Source organism: Propithecus coquereli, unplaced genomic scaffold, assembly GCF_000956105.1.
Source record: "Propithecus coquereli isolate 6110/MARCELLA unplaced genomic scaffold, Pcoq_1.0 Scaffold309, whole genome shotgun sequence".
Lineage (NCBI taxonomy): Eukaryota > Metazoa > Chordata > Mammalia > Primates > Indriidae > Propithecus > Propithecus coquereli.
This window is the reverse complement of record NW_012148719.1, coordinates 1,253,088-1,265,922: the sequence shown is the minus strand read 5'-3', so window position 1 is coordinate 1,265,922 and position 12,835 is coordinate 1,253,088. Positions and strand designations below refer to the sequence as shown.

The 12,835-nt window shown below is 42.2% G+C and overlaps 1 protein-coding gene across 5 annotated transcripts in view; it reads left to right on the top strand.

Moving 5' to 3' along the window:
- Positions 1 to 12,835, top strand: part of CTNND2 (catenin (cadherin-associated protein), delta 2) — a 694,597-nt gene that overhangs the window by 291,179 nt on the left and 390,583 nt on the right. For all 5 annotated transcript variants that reach the window (XM_012650021.1, XM_012650019.1, XM_012650020.1 and 2 more), the window contains one exon: positions 7,229 to 7,423. In XM_012650021.1, coding sequence (XP_012505475.1) covers positions 7,229 to 7,423 — 195 coding nt within the window. The remainder of the gene's footprint in view (positions 1 to 7,228; positions 7,424 to 12,835) is intronic.

Sequence of the window (12,835 nt, the reverse complement as noted above, 5' to 3'; positions counted from 1 at the left end):
TAGATGGAAAGATGCCCCTTTTTGCCCTCCAGAAGTGACTCTTGCCCCAGCTAGCCTGCTCATTAAGTCCTTTGTGGCCTTCCTGGTGTGGGGCTCAGCCACCCAAAGCTAAAGTTAGTCACTCTGTAGCCCCCGATAGAATGCTCACCCATCATCATGGTCTGCACAGTGTGTGCATGCCCAGCATGGGCTGGTGGGTGCCTGCTGAGACCCACCTGTGTGGCCAACATCTAGCTACACTCTTGACCTTTGCCTTAGTTGAAGCCACTCGTGTTTGCTTAGTAAGGCAGGCAAGACCATGGCATTGATATGTCTGTCTCCAGGGCTCCTAGCAACCAGATAAATATTCACAGCTAGACCAGTAGGTCTTGGCTTCTCAAAGGGTGGTCCACCGGCCAGGAGCACCATCATTGGCTGAGAGCTTACTAGGAATGCAAAACCTCAGGCCCTTCCTCACACCTGTTAAGTCAGAACCTAAATTTTAATCAGGTCATTCCTATGCACATGGCATTTTGAGAAATACCAAAATACATGGCTAGTACATTTGAATCTGCTCTCCAGCTACTCTGAAATAAAAAAAAATAAAATAAAATAAAAAAACCAGATACTAGGGACAGATGCCAAACTGCCACTGTTTGCTTTCACTAATACCAATACCATCTTGGACAGATAGGTTCCCACCAGCTCTTTGCTAAGCTGGAGCCGTGTGTGAGCTGTGGCATAGTTCACACCATCCATTTCATTGGAGGTACACAGCCTTTCAGCTAAAAGTAAAAACGCAAATATTGATACCAGACTCCACATTACTCATTATACCCCATTACCGCTATCTCATTAATTTCCCAATGCCTGCTGTCACAAAAAGAAATGAACAAAAGTAGCCTGTTTTCTTAACAGCTTGGGAAGGAATGCCTGTGGTTAGAATGAAAGCACGTGGACAGAGGACATACGCTTTCACAGGGCAGCAGAGCTCATGGACACACTGTGCTGTCCGGACCAGTAATTCTGGCCTTTAAATTATTTTCACTGAAAAGTATTTGAGTCCCAATAGATTACAGTATTCATTTGGTGAAAGGTGTGATGAGGTTTAATAGTGACAATAAATTGTATTGGAAACCTCGTCAGGAAAGTTAGAGGAACAAATCCCTCTGTGTTTTTGTATGTTGCCAGAGACCACATGAGTATTCGCTATTTCTGATAGCAACCAAGCTGTACTAAGTAGGTATAATACATTAAAGTCCAGGATTTATGAAATAGGAGTAGAGAACATTCCCCTGAAATCAGGGTGTCCAAAAAAGAGGAACAGCAGCAGAGATCCCTGCAGGAAAAATCAGCTTCTGATCCAGACTCCACCCTTCTCTATAGAAGTTCTCTTTTTCCCTTCAAAAATATAGTGTCATTAATAAATACCAATGCATGAACTGATTGCACAAATTTTTAAAAACCTGAGTTCCTAGATTCTATTTGGGACTTCCCTTCGTAGCATAAGAAATGTATAGCTTTTTTTTCTCCTGAAGACAGCTCTTTATCTTAGAAATGAAAGAACTTATCTCTGCAGCCTGTTCACAAACACATTCAGCCTGCTTACTCACTTAGGCCACGTGACAGTTTTGTCATTTAGACCCTTCTTTTTCTTCTTGCATTTCTTTGCAAATGAGCATTTGAAACCGGGTGTCAAATTTGAAGGGACCCATTAAATGGTAGTATGTTCTTAATAACCTATGATTTATATTTCAAAATGAAAACATACAAAAATGCATCTCTTTTAGAGGCAGGTGAATTTGCGTTAGATTAGAGAGCCATAGATCATGGAGTATAGAAATCAAAGAATATGAATGGGTTCCAATAAAAACCATCGTGGGCCTATTTGGTTCTACTTTATACAGTAATTGGCATAATCTGGTAGCAAATAGTATTGTTTAAATAAAGGGAGAAATGATAAACTGAGGGTTGTGACATATTAGATGCTTATTTTTTTTCTTTAAAACGTGTCTGTCTCCTCTTTTGCTCCTTATCTCGGACAGTGTGGCTCACAGTGTGATCAAGAGGCTTGGGGTGCTCATTAAAATGTGCATTGATGCACCCCACCTGGACTGACCTAAGCAGAATCTCTTGGGGTTTGCATTGAGAAATCAGCATTTGCCGCAGGTTCCCTAGAGGATTCTTTAGGGAATAAACTAATATTCGGGAATTAATCATATTCTAAGGAATGAAAATTAAAATGCAAAAAAAAAAGTCTGAGTAGTTGGAGCTGAATCTCCGGTCATGCAGTTCTCACAACGTTGTTACATGTGATCCCCTGTTTAATGTTTCAAATCCTTTTGACAAAGATGTGGTTGCTGTGATTTTGAAACTTTGAGTTAAAAAAAAGGTCTCTTCAGTTAGCACAATTTAGTATGAACTCATAAAGAGTTCATTTACTTACTGGCATTTCTTTTGAAAGAAAATACCAATTAAGTAGACACTAATAAAACCACTTCCATAAATATTCTGAAATGAGTCTCGTACAGAGAGAGCCCTTGCTCCTGCTGCTGGTTCCTCCACCTGAGAAGCACGTTGTTCCCCTTCTGATCAGACTCATCCTCCTACTGTATGCTGAAACGTCACATGCTCAAAAAACTTTCCTGACCACCCTACACAAACAGTACAACCTCCCAACACTTTCCCTCCTCTCCTACTCTACCTCATTTTTATTCAGTTCTCCTTATCTCTGTCTGCCTGAATGTGATGCCTTGCTTATCTTCAAGGCCAGGGACCTTGTCTGTCTTGAGCACCTTGATGTCCTTAACTCCTAGAAGTTGCCCAGGCACTCAATAAATGTGTTGAATGAATGAATGAATGAATGCATGAATGGATTAACTGGTACATGTAAACCATAAAGGTAAAATCCAGCACATAGAAATTTAGTTGCAAATCATTCTAAAAATAATAGGTATGTCATTTTGCTGGTCAAGTGGAAACAGAGCCTGTTGGATTCTGAGACCCAGTGAAAACATGGTGTACAGTACCTCACCAGTAAGGCACTTTTCCAGAAAAATCATTGTCATTTAGATTGTTCCAAAATTAAACCTCCAAATTGTTTATGAAATTTGGATAGTTATGTGAAGAAGTATTTGATTATTTTGTCAAATCAAAAGGTATATTTGCATGAGTTGACATAAGTATTTGATTCTAAGATGAAATAACATGAGAACTGCTGTTTTTATGTTGCTTTATGTATTGCAGAGCATGTTCATGCATGATCTCTCTCATTCTGGTCTCCCAATAATCCAGTGTTGTACAAATGCATAGATTATTATCTCTGTGTTTACACTTGAGGAAACTAGGGATCAAAGAGCTGTGATGACTTTCCTTGGTTCATCCAGCTCTGGCTAGAGACAGATATGTGACACAATTTCATGTCTTCTTATTTCACATTCTTTGGGCAAAACTGGCACAAGGAACAGCAGAAAAATTACTACTTTAGGTACATGTGTGTTTACCTCAGACTCTTGAACATTGTACATCAACACACAAGAGCCACATTTGTGTGCAGGATTTGATGGTTAGCCATGATTTCGAGCTTCCTCATAGTAGTTGTGCTTGTAAATGGTAGCCTGGGAAAAAAGGTGCCAACACAGAAGCAGGGGATGCTTCTCGTGCCCCTCCATCCCCCAGTGGTCCAATCTGCCCACCTCTCTGAGCCCCTAGAGTCCATTCCTCCCCCTCTGCCACAGGACTGAAGTCTTTCCTCTCTCCCCCCATCCCAACCCCACCGCTGAGTGGTCACTAGTCACCTGGGTTCTGAGCCATCCAAGCATCCGTTCAAGTCAGCCCCGGTGGCAGTGAAGAAATGTCTCTGAGGTCCCATGAGACATGGTACAGCAACTGCCTCAGGCCCAGTCCCAGATCAGCTTGCAGGTTCTCCCCGGCCCTCCTGGGCTTCTTGGACATGTAGGAGCCATGACTACACAGAGCACATGTGCGGGAATCCTAACATCCTTTATCTCTCCTACATCACGAAATCTCTCCTAGCCTGTAAGCCAGCAGCCATGGCTCAGCTGTGAGTCTTCAAGTCCATTTTCAGAAACACATTATAGATGAACGTTGCTAGTGCCTGAGCTCTCTAGACCCCAACTTTGTCATGTGAAGGGGAGAAATAGGAAGAGCAAAACCACATCGTAAAATTGAAATACTGATGTTGGATGATGTAGTAATTGTTGCAGTAATTGGTCATGAAATGCTATGTAGACAGGTATTACACTTGCAGGACGTTATTTTTGCAGTGGCAGGGAAACCGTCGAGGCAGCTGGTCTGGTCTGCGGGGTCTGCTCCCTTTCTCTTTGGCTCATCCATGTTGTGGCTTTGCCATACTGCGTGGTCTTGTCAAGATCAGATTACCAGAATTGTTCTCCACCGATATAATTGGCGAGAACACTTGGGCATGACATCTGTGACATTTCTCCAGTATTTTTTCTTGTTATGATAACATAGTTCCAGATCCTCGCAAAGACGTAAATGCTCATGAATGGTGTTTTGAGTTCAGTACAATGCGTAGGACTCACTGTCAAATAGACCAGAATGATGAAAGAAAATTGCATTTTCTTTGAATCAGCAAATACATACACCATGTAATGAAATTTTTGAGCATATTCCAAACCAAAAGAGGTTGCGTGAGAATTTTTTTTTCGAAATTGTCCCCAATAAAATAGGCCTTGTTAGTATGGATTTGGTATGTTCTTTCTTGAGCCAGGGTGGTAGGACACATGAATTCCAGCAGTGGCACTTAGAACTGTTGTTTCTTTGGCCTCTCTTCCTTTCCCTAGTTCTCTCCACCTCTATTGCCAGTAACAGCTGCCCCCCATGAGCAATTGAAACTTGATCACAATGGATAAAAAGAAGTGTAAATAATGTTCCTTTTAAAATGCCATATCTCATTCAGTGCTGTGCATGGTGCTTAAATGTGCGACTGTATTTTGCACAAGTTTTTTGACAGGGAAGCCCTGTGAGCTTATAGTTTTATAAAGAGCATGCTAATAGGAAAAAGGTATAGTATACTGTTTAAATAGTTAATAATTATGATTTTTTTTGAATATCAAAACATTGAAAATCTGATAACCACAGAGGGAGACTTTACCTTAAGTTCCTTGCTCCTTGTCTAGGACCCTTGGTCATTAATTTGATTTATGGTACTAAGGAAAATTTCCTAATGCCAAGGAAATGCTTGTAACGAGGATTTTCACATATGTCCTAAAATCATATCACCACTTAAAAGTTTAGCAGGTCCTTTCACTGGTCATTGTTGGATGTGGTTTGAGGCTTAGAATGAAAGAACACTGATAAAGTTAAACTCTAAATCTACTGTGATGGATAACTTTTATTTAACTATATAACATTTGGATAGAATGACTGTTATTTTTCCACTTTTAAATTCTTAGCAATATTATTAAAACCTTCAGGAGTGAAAATTGACAGCAGGAACTCAAGGCATATTCCTGGAAAATATAAGGCTGAGATAATATTCAGTGTGATGTTGGCATTTGATAAATCAGATGCAATGAACCTAATTATGCAAAACAGTTATTTTGAATCTATCATTCATCTGAATGCGATCCAAATCGGAATTGATTTAATTACTAGCCAAGGGAAAGGTAAGGAACTTGCCTGCCCTATTCCTTTCCTTTCCTCAAAACACTCAGTGATTTTTATCAACACTGAATTGATAGAGCTCTCAGCACTGCCCCATCATTCAAAAATGCAGTTTTCTGTTTACTTAAATTTAAAGCAGCCCGTGATAAATATTATACCAGTACAACATTTATCTGTTGACAATTGCAAAACTTTTGAATGGCTTCTTCCTCAAATATTCTAGATGAGAATATTCAAACTCTTGGGTCATGTGTTCCTGATGAAGCAGCCCTGTCATTGAACATTTGAAGACTTTGGCTTTAAAGTGACCATTGGTGAAGGCTGAAGCAGCAGGGTAGAGGTAGAGCTGTCCACAGACACAGCTGAGGTCAGCGAGTCCCAAACCCTCCCTGTTAGGCTGGAATGGAGAGAGAGCTCCAAATCGGGGCTGTGAGAAGACAGTTGGCAGTTAAATCCCGACGTGCCATGTGGGCTTAGTTTAGGGACTCAGTCGAAGGCTCCTTCCTAAAATCAGCTCTAGTCTCCTTTGGTTCTTGTTTGTGTCTCTACTGACCATGGAAAGATATCCTCTCTCCTTGATGTCCCACGTCCATCTCGTTTGCCCCGACCCGGATGATTCCCCAGATATTTCTGCTCCGGAGGTTCTGACTGTACCTCGGATGAAATATTGGCTCTCGATCAATGTCCTCTTTCCTGTCTGTCCACTCAACCTCTCTGCCCTCATTAAAGTCTACTTCCTGATATGCAGAAGCATCCTGCCTTTAAAGATATTCTCATGGTTCTAGGGGCTGCAGCATTGTCTCCAAGCAACGCCTCTTCCCACACTATGCAAAGTGACACAAATAAGTGACATTTACAAAAACTATAAAGCCTGGTGATGTGTAACCTCAATTTATAGGTTAAACCAGTTAGGAACAACCATTTTTACCTTTCTCAGAGGGAGGACTACTAAATGCAAATGCTTCAATTTGGAGGATCAGAGGAAAGGAAAATGTAACTTGAAAACTTTGTTCTTTAATACCTGCTTCCCTCGGGGGTTTAGGCTGTTGTAAGTCCAAACATTTTGGTTTATGCATTGTCCAGAGAAAAAGTGCTGATGGGAACAAATTCTAGTTTACTTTTCAGGACCGACACCAAGATAGTTTTGCTGTTGTGGCTTATTCATCTGCCCATCATTTATAATAATTTTTGTTGTACAATTTAAGGGGCAAGGACTGTGGGATAATAAGAGGTTTTTAGGATTGACTGTCTGCCTGATTCCTTTACTGAAGAACCCAGCTACATTCATTAGGCTGGGAGAAAAACGATGTTTCCCTGGTCTTGTTCTGTGTGGATTTATCTCAGGAACATTATCATCCTTAGAGTGAGATCAGGTTTGGTAGCAGAGCCAGGCACCTGGAGGAGGCCGATAAGCTGATTAGCTTGACGTATTTCTGCCATTTCATGTTATTCATTTGGCTTTTTTTTTTTTTGCAGATTTCAGCAATTCTGTCCCTGACCCCCTCCCCCCACACACACACACAATCAAATATGTGTTTCATAAAACAAGTTCTATGTGAATGTTGTTTGACTTCAATGTCCCCCTGTTCATTTATTTCAGCTGGGTCCCGAGCCTCATACAGCAGCCAGCATGGGCACCTGGGCCCGGAGCTGCGGGCCCTGCAGTCCCCCGAGCACCACATAGACCCCATCTATGAAGACCGTGTCTATCAGAAGCCCCCTATGAGAAGTCTCAGCCAGAGCCAGGGGGACCCTGTGCCGCCAGCACACACTGGCACCTACCGCACGAGCACAGGTGAGTGTTCGGGGACCCTGCTCTGTGGCCTGTCCACAGGGGGTGGGAGCCTAAATGATGCTCCCAAATGAAAGAGGTGTGTGTGTGTGTCCACGCTCCTCACAAGCTTTGTGAGCTGCTTCCCGCATCATTGTCTGTGATGATGATGTAGAAACAGAATGTGACTCCAGTTTAGCTACCTGGGTATATCATGAAAGAAGGAAGTACAGTGGGGGTTGTAAGCTCATTTTGTCAAGCAGAAACATTGAAAGAAGCAATACTAATGTTTTATACATTAACTTACTTAATGAATGTAAGTACTCCAAGAAAGCACAGTCCTTCATAGGACGTAAAACATATATGCCCTGTGATGGTAAGTGTTTTCTTTCATAATATAGTCTACCTGTTTGGCAAAGTTGGGCAAAAAACCATATTTACTAAAAATGTAGCATATTTTGAAAGGGGAACTTAGACTTTATTTCACACTAATTTGCTGAATCATAGGAAATTATTGTTTGGAGGTCAGATGTTGGCAGTTGCATATAGTTCAACCAACTGTGTACCTCTCCTGGATTAAATACATATTTTGAATTGAACACAACCACAGGCCACATGAAGAGACAAGTGTTTTCGAGCCTGTGTAGCCATTTCCAGAATAATTGGTCAAATGGCATGACTAGATTGCTAGAGAACACTTAACTATAACATTGATACGATTAAAAACATGTCGAGAATTGCACTTATTATAAAGCCATGCATTGCTAAGTAAACGGAAACGATTGTGTTGCTGGTTTGCAGAGGGTACAGCTCTCTCCTCTGCTGATGATGCATATTGGCTCCAGCAGGGCTGAGGCTGGCGAAGCTGGTGCTCTGCCCCAGAGCCCCGCACACAGATCTCTGCATGCTCAGACTGTTGGAACTTCTAGTGACCACGAAGTAGAGCATAGCAATTTTCTTAAACTGCATCATGATACAAAATTGCATGTTTTGAAATCAAAGCAAGCTAAGCTGCTTTCTTAGTTGATTATTGATATTTACACTTCGGTATTTCACCATGTCCTAGGAAGAAAGGCACAAAATACTCTTTATTTTAATTTTGACATCATAAATGCCATCCAGTGTTACTAATACATGCCTTGGATTAGAAGAAAAAGAATACCCACTTATTCTTCTGTCAGAATTTCTCTCACCTCCAGCCTACTCCTGTCTGGAGTTGGGCTACTTTAGCATTTAGTTTTCACATATTATTAACTAAGGTAATTTTATTTCCATGCACCCCTTATAAAAGAAGAAGATAACAACCCCAGTGACGTTCAATATCTAATTGGAATAAAAACTGACAACAAAAGAGATTTATGTTGATTCTCTGTTCCGTATTCATATGCTCTTAGAATTATCCCTTGTTAACAAACTTCTGGGAACTTAATGAAAAACTAGCTACAATAAGAAAAAAAAACAGCTTCATTCACCTATGTCACGTTAAAGACGGGGAAGATGTCCACACTTAAAACAAATTAAAACTTTCGTGTCTTCTCCATGCCAGGGGTCAGCAAACAATGGCCGCTGGGCCAAATCCACCTCTCCCCACTTGTTTTAGTGGCGCTCATAAGCTAGGTATGATGATTGCATTTTTAAATGGCTGGGGAAAAATTTAAAAGATGAATAGTGGTTTGTGATATGTGAAAATTATATGGGATTCAAATTTCGGTGTCCATAAAGAAAGATGCTGGATGACAGCCACACCCCTGTGCCATGTGTCATTGCAGCGGCAGAGGTGAGGACGGTGACAGAGACATACGGTTGGCAAAACTGGCAATAGTGACTCTCTGGCCCTTTACGGGAAAAGTTTGCTGACCCCTGCTCTCAGCCATCCGTGGAGAGCCGTCCTGAATAAACAAGTGTTTTTCTTTTCCCACCTCCTATGAGGTGAGGCAGCAGAGTCTTCTGAGTGCTTCGAAGGGGAAACCTGTTTGCTGGGCGCTTTTGCCAGTAACAGCCGTGGCAGAGATCCGCCAAGTTTTGTGATTTTTTCAGATGTCCAAGACCCCACCCAGCCTGCACCTTTGAACTTGAGGCAGTTCAAGTAAATATGCTGATTTACACAATATCACTAACATTTCCGGAAGTGTGTGGATGATCTCTTGGGAAGACAGGTGGAGAAGGAGAAGGTACCTCTCTCCAGCTCCACGTAAAGCCACAAACTCTCTGTCCCCTGCACCTGCCCGTGCTGCCCGTGTCTACATCTAGTGCATTTCATTGCACGTCCTCCCACTTTCACAACCTCAGAAACCGTCTCTATCGGACCCTGCATGTTTGAGCAAATGCCTTTTAATATGTGGGCATATCTTTTATGTGGATATTTTAGGCATACAATATTATTAGATTATATCTACTATAACATACATAAAGATGGAAATTACAAAGAAAGTAAAAATTAAAAATAGTTCTCAAATAGCTGTAAAGAAACATTCTAAGTTTTCTTCCCCATCCTTGGAGGTCATTTTTCACAGCCCCTGTGTCGTACGCACCCCCACACTGGAGACCCCTGGCATAGACCTTTAAGAGCCTTCCGGGCGACATCTAGAGCATCCCCTAGACGTCCCCTAGTGCACTGGGAGATGACAGGTTCTCATGAGGCCTGTGAGACCTGCAGCGCTCAGGGCCACTGGCCGTTAGCTCAGCTTGGTGGCTGAAGTGAGCTGAGTAACTTAGTTTTTCTGCCCTTGAGTAATAGGTTCCAGCTGAAGTTCCCTCAGTTCAACCCCTAAAGCATTTTCAGGTGATACTTCAGGGAAAGTGGGGCAGGAAGGGTGAAGGCCAGCTGCTCTCCCTCGAGTAGTCAGCACTTGGGAATGAAGACAAGTGGACCTGCCTGAACGATCGGGGAATAACTAGATGGTGGCCTAGAACCAAGCGCGTGAGACGGGATGAGGCTATTTAAACAACAGCAAGTGCATGTAGCATGGGCAACTTTCAAGGTCTGTCCCAAATGTTTTGAATATGTTTGCTAATCACCAGAACAACCCTAGGAAGGAGGGTTGCTCACTTCACAGGTCAGAAAACTGAGGCACAGAGATGTTGAGTAATCTGCCCAAGGTCACACAGGTTGTGTGGAGCCAACCTTTAAACCTTCATCCTTGGGCAGTCTTGCCCTAGATCTTTGGCTTGGTCGACCCTGCATTTGTAAACATCATCATTTAAAAACAAAATAAATATACATCCATTTTCATTGATGGAGCTTAATGGCTTTCAATATCCTGTCAGTCCAATAATAATTCTTGAAGACGCTGTGTGCTGTAGGCACTGTTAGATTCAAAGAGGCTTAAAATCTCTTTGTCTTTAAGCATGTTCAATTTAGTTTCAGAGAAAGGCATAAACATGAAAAATTAAATGGTAATGGAAGGTAGTATCTTAAAGGCTAAATGGAATATTCCAGACAAAATTGAAGACATTAAAGTATTGATAAAAACACTAAACAACACAGTGTTTTCTCTTTACTTGATATCATGTAACTCAAGATTGTGCTGCACACAAAATAAAGGGTTTAGTTCTCACTCATTCTTCTGCTCTTGTCCTTCTGAAAGTGACCTCCCTCTCATTTATAGGTAGGGGTGGGGACATGGAAAGGTGTGTTTCATCCACATCCACCCTTGGTCGCTCAGTGCTGCAGCTGCCCTCGCCACCAGCTTGGGCACCTGGCAGCCCTCTGGCTCTGCGGTCGCTCTGCTCCCTCTGCCCTGCTCCGCCCATCCTGGGCGTCCCTTTCCCCCAAACACCACTAAGGCTAACCTGAGTAACAGACTGCTCTCGAGCTGAGAAATATGCAGGAAGACAGCTGCAAAGAGAGACCAGAAAATAACTTTTAGATGTAGAAGATAGGACGGGTTAGAGCTCCATTAACCTCCCCACCAAGGAGATTTCTCAGTCAGCTCTTCGCTTTAAGTTCAACCGTCCCTCCTCTCAGCCTTTCTTCTGCAACCCTTCTTCCTTCCTGGCTGCATAAGTAAGCCACCCATGCCTGTTACTTTATTACGAAGACTAATTTAAATATCAGACACCAAATCAGATGAGGGCCATAGTCTACCTTTGGGTGTTGACAAAGATCCTCTAGGCTTTCCCAATCCAAAAAGCCACCCAACCATAATGTTAGGGCCTCATGGGCATGTGTTTAGGAACATTTACGTAATGTTTGAGATTAGGGTGCCCAAGTCCTCCTCTCACCTCTCCTCTACTCCAGGCTTGTGGATGCCAAAAATACAAACAAGTTCACTATTCACAAGGAAATTAATAGGATTTTTATGAAGTGAAGCAGGCACGCCATCACCCAAGGCTGTGTCAGAGAACGTGGTCTAAAGGGGGTTTTTGGTGGCTTCCCACTGCAGATGTAACTCCAGCCACTGCAAGACAAGAATCAAAGACCTTTATCCCCGCCCAGGCCCAGGAGCAGGGTGCAGACTGAGGACAGCCCCATCTGCCTTCCTGGCCGCAGGTGTGCTCTGAGTAGGGAGGAATAGAAAGTACAGCAGTCACCCACCTGCTCGAGGACAACAAGTGAGAAACAGAAGCCAACATGGTGGCCTCAGAGATATGGCAGCCTGGGAGAAGGTGAAAGAGTCATGTAGAGGCTCAGCAGTGGTCCCTGGTCAACAGGTTCACCATACATGACAGCCACTCCTGTCTTGCAGGACCAGTAAATGAGGGGGGTACAATAGAGAGGCCACCAGTGTCCCCACCCTGGTCGGGGAGGCAGAACTGTGTGCACCACAGCCAGAATGGCAGACTTGTTTTATAGGACATCAGCCCAATGTCTGGGCATTTACTTCCTCCTGCATGATGAAATTTAAAGAGGTACAATCTTAACTAAGGTGTCTATTTAGATAAAATATACATTTCGTCTGGGATGAGGCTTGTCGAAACCGAGCTTGTACAATAAGGAGTACAGAAAAATAAGGAATGTGTGGGCCTCATGAATTTGCTTATGGTAAAGTCTATTAAGCAGAAACTAAATAACATGAATTTTTATTTCAAACTCAAACATACGAATGGCTGTCAACTTAAGAGTTATTTGATCAACACAAATGCTTGACTCTGACAACCCCCTAAATGCATCTTTATAAACTAGCGAAAATGGCCAACGTCTGCTATGGTGATAGTTACATGAATTTCCTTCTGGATAAATGTTCTTCTAGGTGATTGGTGAAAACAAGCTTTCTGTGATGCATGTGTCAGCTTGTAATAAAGAAAGAATTACCATAGATACATATTGCAAGGAGAAAAATCGCTAAATATCTTCATGAGGTTGACAAGTACGGCAACATAAAAAGAAGAAAGAATATGGTGAAAATATTTGCACATGTGAAGAAAATATTATTTTAAGAAAACTTGATTCCCTGCAAGAATAGCCAATGTTTAATGAAGTTGTAGAGGGATTAC